The 8,331-nt window shown below is 35.4% G+C and overlaps 2 protein-coding genes across 5 annotated transcripts in view; both read left to right on the top strand.

The window, feature by feature from the left end:
• LOC107644607 lies at positions 476-7,680 on the top strand. Of its 4 annotated transcripts, none has more exons than XM_016348495.2 (8): positions 476-675; positions 753-859; positions 2,832-2,951; positions 3,046-3,089; positions 3,376-5,955; positions 6,446-6,550; positions 6,701-6,875; positions 7,134-7,680. In XM_016348495.2, the coding sequence occupies exons 1-8, from the start codon at positions 531-533 to the stop codon at positions 7,335-7,337; spliced, it is 3,480 nt and encodes a 1,159-aa protein (XP_016203981.1). In that variant the 5' UTR covers positions 476-530; the 3' UTR covers positions 7,338-7,680. The 4 variants fall into 4 exon arrangements, with proteins under 4 accessions (XP_016203981.1, XP_020958738.1, XP_020958739.1 ...); XM_021103079.1 differs by adding an exon at positions 2,400-2,426 and having other exon boundaries at positions 532-859; XM_021103080.1 differs by adding an exon at positions 1,817-1,930 and having other exon boundaries at positions 532-859.
• Positions 7,876-8,331, top strand: part of LOC107641404 (DNA repair protein XRCC3 homolog) — a 1,143-nt gene continuing 687 nt past the window's right edge. Inside the window, 2 exon segments of the mRNA XM_021103082.1 lie at positions 7,876-8,328; position 8,331. The exon segment at position 8,331 is cut by the window's right edge and continues 687 nt beyond it. Of these exon segments, the coding sequence (XP_020958741.1) occupies positions 8,073-8,328; position 8,331 (257 nt within the window). The 5' untranslated portion in view covers positions 7,876-8,072.

The following is an 8,331-nucleotide window of genomic DNA, read 5'->3' as shown; positions in this document are numbered from 1 at the left end:
CTGGTCCTCGAGTATTTTTCATCAAATATATACTTTTATAAACATTTGAAAAACAATAAAGTGAGTAAACATTTTTTTATTTAATGAATTTAATTTTGATGTAAAACATTTTATATAATTATGTAATTACATACGTTCGTTTAAATGATTATTTATGCGGTAAATATAAAAAGGTAATTATTCACATCATAAATACATTAATATAATGTCGTGTAATTAAATATGCGTGTAAAATTACTTTACACTGACCGTACATTAAAATTAAATTCTTATTTAATATGATAATTTATACACAAAGAACAAATTTGGATAAATAATTAAATAGTCAATCTTACATCATCCTATCAATTAAAATATTGAATTCACTATATTAATTTTTAACGCCAAATTAAATATCTTCCAAATACACATGATTCTTAATCATTTGTCAAAAAAATTTCTCTTACATCACAATGCATAAAAAATAAACAATACAACCAGGGTTTACATATTTTATATGACGATAGTATCCATCTAATGGTGGTTGGGTGATGAAAAATGTGAATTGCAGTCAAAATCAATTCTTTTTCGGATTTTTCAATTTTTCTTGCGGTGCGTCCCTTCACTTCATTGGAGAGTATACCCTTTTGGCCACTGAGCTGCGTGACTGTGTTGGAGTTAGTGCACTGAAAGCAGGTAAAGTCGCTTTCTTTTTTGGCCCCCAAAAATTAACACAGAAAGCATACATTTTTATCTTTCTTTACCAATTAAAGAGGACACAACGGGTGACTGGTTGATAAAGAAGAGAGTCGTTGAGGCTTGGAAGAACAAGAACAACAAAGCTACCAAACTCTCCATACCCTTTGCAAAATCTCTCATGGTTCGTCCCATTTGAGCCTTCACCAATCATCATCTTGTTTTGGGAGAAAGACGATTTGTGTTATGTATTTTTTATTTATTTTGTGTGTGTATTTTACGTGAAAGTTCCATTTTTTATTGTCATGTTATGGTTTGTTTGGTTTGATGAACATGCCCATTTGAGTTTTTTGTGTGGATGATGTTTGATCGTTTGTGAATTATGATTTTTCAATTTAGAATTGATGATTGGGTGTGCTTCTTTCTGTTGGTCTGGTTCATTTTTATAATAAAGATTGAATTTTTGTATGTGTGGGATATATATGATTATGGTTATGGGGGGTGGTTGAAACCTATATATAGGAAATCAATTAGCTGTTTCTTGAGCAATTTTGTTATCTCATTCCTTCTCCTAAATCTGGGGAATGATTTGTGTGGATAAGGATACGTTTGCTCTTTGCTTCTAGATATTTTAGGTAGAGGATTTGTGGTTTAGTCAAATTTTACTGATAGATTTTACACCAATGGTTCATATAACTTACAGCTTTGTGTTTGATTTTCTCTTTTTTTCCACCTTTACTTATTTATGCAAGTCTAAGTTATTGAGGTGTTTTGTATTCATAGGAGGTTTAGTGAGTTTCTTGGTTAAATTAGAGAGACACCTTTTTTTTTTTCATTTCACTGGTAAACAGAATTTAGTTTCATTTTGGGATAACCTAAACTTTTCTTGTTTTTGATTTTGGAGAAACCCAAGTTGAGGTTTCTCCTTTCCTGCACATATCCTTTGTGTGTTTGGAACTTCATTTTTTCTTCTTCTTCTTTTCACAGTTCTCTCTCTATAATCCGGCTTTATTTTTTTGTTTAAGTCGAGCAATATTTGGGAGGAAAAGCACTGTGTTTGTATATACCCTATAGAATTTGAATCCAAGGATCTCTGCAAATTTGGTCAAATAAAGGCTTCTTGATCTTTTGTTGTGTTTAGTGGATGTGCTTGCATGAGGATGAAATTTGAGCAGATAAAGGTTGATCTTTTAGGAGTAGTTGCCATGTACTATGTTAGAATTGAGACAGTACATTCCACAATTACAACACCAAGGTAGATTTCTATATGCCTGTTTGATATGGAATGTTCAATTAAATGTTTTAAGAAAGTTAATTCAGTTATCTGTAGGATTTTTTTTTTTAATTTTTTGTTTGGGAATCTATAACATTTGATTGTGCCATTAGCATTAGTCCATAACAAGTTTTTGAAAATACTGTTTTTTTGTGACTGGTTTCTTCTGCATTTTATTCATTGTGATGCTTAACTTGTTTCTATTGGCATGATATTAATATTATCATTGCATCTTTTCTTGGATTTGGATAGAAAACATTTTGTCTGGCTGATTTCTTGTGGGACAAAAGAAATATGGCTACTATCTGCTTATAAACAATGTGAATATTGTCCATCTTAAATTAGAAGAGAGATTTTTTTCCAAGTATGAAAGTGTTGATTTAGTTTTGGCAATTATCCCATTAGATTAGGCATCCAAGATTTTGCATAATGTTGGCCTTTTGATTCTCAGATTTTGCAGGAATTACTTTCTTACTAGGTTAGTAAATTCTCCATTATGACTTTAATTATTGTTAGCTTCGTCAAAGTTAAATTTCTCTGTATCTCTTTGGTTGGTAAATAAATGATCATCTTTTAGAACTGTTGAAAGGAAAAGAGGCTTACAAAAGAGAAGCAAAGGAGCTTTTACCCTTCACAAATGTTTACATTGTTTTTTCTTGTTCTGATTTAAGCTTGCAAAGTGAAAATGCACTATTTATAACTTTATTGACCTCTCTGGGTCACTCTTAGGATGTAAAAAGAAATTTATTTAGACATTGATTCTCTAGAATAAGGTCTTGTTTGTCTTTGTTATATACAAATACAATTTCTTTCTTATTTCCTTTTAAATTTTCATCCGCATTTTTTTCTTTCTGAAAATGGTTAACACTGCTAATTTGGACAGGCAAGGAAGATGCATTGCAACCTTCAAGAGATAGAAAAGGATAGTCCAAAAGTTTCAGAAGTGAGAAAGGATTCTACATCAACATTACCTCAACAACAAAATAAAACCTCTTCTTTCGAGGTTGGCCTAATTGCAATCCTGTTATTGCGATTTATTTTTTATTTGTGTGGTTAGGTTGTTAATCCTAACTTTTTTGTCTTATCTAATTATTCAGGATTGTGGAGATTCTTCTGTTTCAAGCATTAGCACTGATAGTGGGTAAAATATTTTTGCTACTTTATCATTTCTTGCATTTTCTTTTTGTTCATTTGTTAATGTGGTTCCATAATGAATACCTGTTTTTATCTATTTAAAGTGTTGGCCTATTGTTGGATCATCTATTCCTAGCCTTCTAATACCATTTAAGAAATATACTTAATGAATATGCTTGATTGTTTATTACCGTTATTATATAGCTCCTTCATTTAGTTTTATATTTGTTTCATTCAGAAGAATCTTGAAACCTGAAAATAACTATAATTAAATTTTGCTTATTATTTATCAGGTGTGCTGTCCTTACATTCCTTAATTTCGAGCCGGATGGAAACTGGAGAATTGTTGCCATACCAGTACGCTGCCTCAGTCATATTAACTTAGCTTCCAGTCTACATATGGATGGTCTGCAACTTCTTTTACCTCCTCCGCCTATTGATAGGTTGAAGATTGATCAGTGTAAGGGTCCAAGAAGTCCTCTTCCTCACTATGCTTATTCAGTCAAATCATTCACAAGAAGAAACGATAATGGTTCGAATGTGCGTCGTCGATGTCAAAATAAGATTGCTAAGAAAGCTGCTCAACTGAATGAACTGAATGATGTTTTGGGTAATTCTCATTCCCAAAGTTCATTGGTGTGCAGCTCTGCCTTGTTTCCAGATAGTTCGGCTGCAGTTAATTCATCTGATAAGTTGATGAGTATCACCAAGGAAGACAAGTCTCTGAAGAAAAACTCTAGAAAAAGGTTGAGCAAGAAAATTAGACAGAGCAAGAAGAAATCAAGTGACAGTGGCTCTGCCGAACAAGAAGTTCCTAGTTTGGCTTCTGAAACTTGCAGTAGCAATGACATGGATAAGGAGGCTGCACTTATGACATATACAGCGGAACTAGAAATATCATCTTCTGATGATAGATTAGTAAAAGATGATTGCGAAAGGAGTGAAATGAATGGCAGCACGGGAGTTCCTGAAAGCTACAAGACTTTTATTGATGATATAGTAGACTCTTTGGTGTTGGATTCAGTTTCAGTTGGTTCACACAGTGATGCAAGTACAAAAGATGGTGAAACAGGAATACAATCTAGTAAAGGAGGCTGCGGAGTTGCTTCAAATTCAGGAGATGGGTATTTTCCTGGCCAAAATGTAACGAATGGGGTTCGGGACAACTGTGAACGTAATGAGGGAATTAGGAATGGTGGTCAGAATTTTGCGCCTAATGATAAGAGAGCAAAGCAAAAGAGAACAGTGTCAAAGAGTTCTAGTTTTAACAAATTTGGGAATGTTGGAGTCTCGCATGGTCGACCAGGGAAGGAAAACAGTCATTCCATCTGGCAAAAGGTTCAGAAGAAAGGTTCTGAAGAATGCAGTGGTGATTCGAAGAAAGTGAACACAACTTTGTCACAATCTGATTCCACTGTGAAAAAGGATCCGCCAATTGTCCAAAAACCCAGTTCTAGTAGTGTAAATGTTACGTTGAAGACAGACGATAAAAATCCTGTAAAAAATAAAGTTGATAGGAAAACAAAAGTGAAAATGGACTCCACTTCAAGAAAAGGTCTCGGTAGTTATTCTAGGAAGGGTTCCCATTTTGACCGGTCCACATTAAATGATGATGCAACGGTGTGTTCTCAACAGAATGATATGTCACATGTCTCTTATCAGGAAAATAATCAACAAAGGTTGACTAGTGTTTCCGGATTGAGTTCTGATACTAATTGCGTGACGGATGGGTTCCAGACCAATAGAGTTGAACAGATAACATCTGAACTAGTTCACAGTTCAGAATCAGAGTCTCCCAAAAAGGCCTGCAATGATATTGCAAGCATGAATACGGAAAATATAGACATTCAAGATAGCTCATTAGCAACGCCTTGTGAGGACTCGGACCAATTGAACATGTCTAATGAGCAATCATCCATATCTTGTAATCCTTTAGGTGATGAGGCTGATCAACGAGAAAAAGAAGTTTCCCATGCAGACTACAATGCACAAAGCCACAGTTCTGGAACCAGTGGCCTTTGGAAATGGATACCAATTGGGAAAAAGGATACGGGGTTGACAAAATCCGAGAGTAGTAGTTCTTCACCGGAACATTCTGATGCACCGCATAGCAAAAATATTAACTTAGATAGCAATGTTGAACCACAAGTAGCTTCTACTTCGCAAAATCAGGATTCATCACTAAATGCAAGTCGAACAGGCACAGGTCAGGTTTATAGTAATTTTGGTGGTCTAGTTGAGGGTGAGAATCAGGCATTAGGTAATCAGGTTGCATGTACAGTGATAGAGAACAGTGTCAATCATGATGCAGCTAATCAGATGGTTTACGAATGTGAGAATCAAGAGACATTAGACAATGATTCCTACAGAATAGCCCAAGCTGTGAACGATGCGTGTGGGGCACAACTGGCTTGTGAAGCTTTACACATGGCCACAGGTGATCCAATTGCGGAGATCGAAAGATTACTTCACTTTTGTAGTCCTGTTATATGTCAATCTTCCAATTCACCTGGTTGTTTCACGTGCGCTCAGAACTCTGTGGGTTGTGTCTCGCTCTGTAGACATGATATACCCGACGTATCTTTGGGATGCCTGTGGCAGTGGTATGAGAAACATGGGAGCTACGGTTTGGAGATAAGGGGTCAGGATTATGAAAATCCAAAAAAACTTGGTGGTATTGGTAATTCTATGTTTCGTGCGTATTTTGTCCCTTCTTTGTCAGCAGTTCAGCTGTTTAAGAACCACGAGAATCAACTAGCAAATGGTGATGACGAATTTCCATTTATCACCTCGACATGCTATAGTGATTTAGAGCTTCTGTATGAATATTTTGAATTGGAACAACCTCAACAAAGACGGCCTCTATATGACAAGTAAGAAAGTTCATCCTCTTTATCCTATCATCATTCGTCGCTAATTGATACCTTCCGTCACTGATTATAGTATGTTGAATTTTATCAAAACCTGACTATAGTTTTGGTTTTGGTCATTCAACTATTGTAACGTGTGACATCATACCTTGATATTGTGTTCCTTTCATAAGCTTGTTCAACATCAGGACCCTATAATAATATAATGTTAAGGAAAATCATGGTTTGGTGGTTGTGTTTGGATCTGCATAAACCGTGCTAAAAACCAGCATATCACTTAAAATTTGCCAAAATGTTGAAATATACAGATATGATGAAATGCCGCATAAAGTCGTTTTTCTTTGTGGTATTCTGCTTCTTTTTTCTTATTATGATAACCATAAACTCATATTGTGCTTATATTTTTTTATTTTTGTTTTATTTTTTATGGAGATTATCACATGAATAATTTCAATAGGAAAGACCATCAACTATAATTTATATTTCATAACAGGATACAGGAGTTGGTTGGAGGAGATACACCAATGCTAGCTCAAATTTACGGGGACCCATCCAAACTGGAATCAATCAACCTGCGAGATCTTCATCCTAGATCTTGGTACGTGACCTACATATCATCTGTACATCACTTGTTGAACAGAGTTTTATATATTCTCTAAGATCATATTATCACAAGTATGGATTGTTGTCAATAATTTAAGTGAAGTTTAAAACTTTTATCATTTTGAACCGGCAAATCTGCATACAGGTACTCTGTTGCATGGTATCCTATTTACCGTATACCGGATGGCAACTTCCGAGCAGCTTTCTTGACCTATCATTCACTTGGACATTTGGTTCGTAGAAGTAGAAACCCTGATTCACCAACTGTAGGTTCTTGCATAGTATCTCCAGCCGTCGGCCTCCAAAGCTACAATGCCCAGGTATGAAATAACTTCTTCAACAACTCCTCATACTCGAACCTTTTTCATATGATTAACTTTTCAATTAGTCATTCGATGATTAATAAAAATGTTCAAAATGCATTAATTGTAAACAAATTTTATCATTTACTGGCATTTTCTTGCTGTGGCTGATTTCAAACTAATTTGGAACTTGTATTGGCGAAATAGTCATGGCTTGTTATCACATAAAGCATTATTGAAGAGGCTTGTTTTCTGCATGTAATGTGATATGAGCAGGGTGAATGCTGGTTCCAGCTGAGGCAATCTGCACTGGCAGCAGAGATGCTGGGCTTAAACCCTTCTATCCTTCTCAAAGAACGGCTTCGGACGCTCGAGGAAACGGCTTCTCTCATGGCGAAAGCTGTTGTCAACAAGGACAACAAAATCTGCGCAAATAGACATCCTGATTACGAGTTTTTTCTCTCTAGGCGACGATACTGAGATCTATAAAATTTTCAGAAATTCCTCAATAAGTAATTATGAGTAGGCCGAGGCCAATTTAGTTGAAAAAATAATCTTGGCTATGTCTGGATAGGAGATAAATGACAAATAGGATCCAAGTGTGTGTGATAAATGGAACTGCATGTTGTTTTAGGTCCTCTGTTTGAACTTAAATTTGTTTGTACATACATAGCTTTCTGCAGTACCATTTTATTTTGGTTCTTTTATTATCACTTTGAATTTTAGTTTATTTTCATTCTATGTATTCTGTAGAAATAAATATATAAAGTATATGTTGTAGTGCTGATTTTCAGATTAGCAATTATTCCGGAAATTTTCGTACAGATCTTTTTCTTTCTTTATTAGTTTGAAGTTAGTGCATGCTGCCATTTAATCAAGTAAATTCTTATTTTGTTATCAGACTATCACGCATTTGATTATTCTATTATGTAATTTTGATTATTTTAATAGTTGATTAATTTGTTGAAAAAATAAAAAAGTATATAAAACTATGCATATGACAACTAATTTGATAAGTGATTTGTTGTGTGTATAGAAATTTATGCTGAATATTCCTTTTTGATGTATAAATAATTGATAAGGCCAAAAAGTGAAGAGACTATTTTAACCCCGCAGTATATGAAAGCAAAATGCACGAAACCTCAAGCCCTAGTGTCTTTTCCTACCCTAATTTCAAAATTTGAAGAAGAGAGGGAGAGGAGTGACTAGTGAGAGATGCAGCCAGAGAATCTATTGCATCAGATTCATCTCCGAACACAGAAGTGCACCGTGGGATGTCCCTTACTCGATCGCTGCCTCGGAGGAGGGATCCCTTGCAACTCCATCACCGAGCTCGTCGCCGAAAACGGCACCGGCAAGACCCAATTTTGTCTCCAACTCGTTCTCTATGCTCAGTTGCCGCCTTCCCGCGGCGGCCTCTCAGCCTCCTCCCTATACATCCACACCGAATTCCCTTTCCCTCTCCGTCGCCTTC

This window comes from Arachis ipaensis, chromosome B05, assembly GCF_000816755.2.
Source record: "Arachis ipaensis cultivar K30076 chromosome B05, Araip1.1, whole genome shotgun sequence".
Classification (NCBI taxonomy): Eukaryota; Viridiplantae; Streptophyta; class Magnoliopsida; order Fabales; family Fabaceae; genus Arachis; species Arachis ipaensis.
This window is presented reverse-complemented; position numbering and strand designations above follow the sequence as displayed.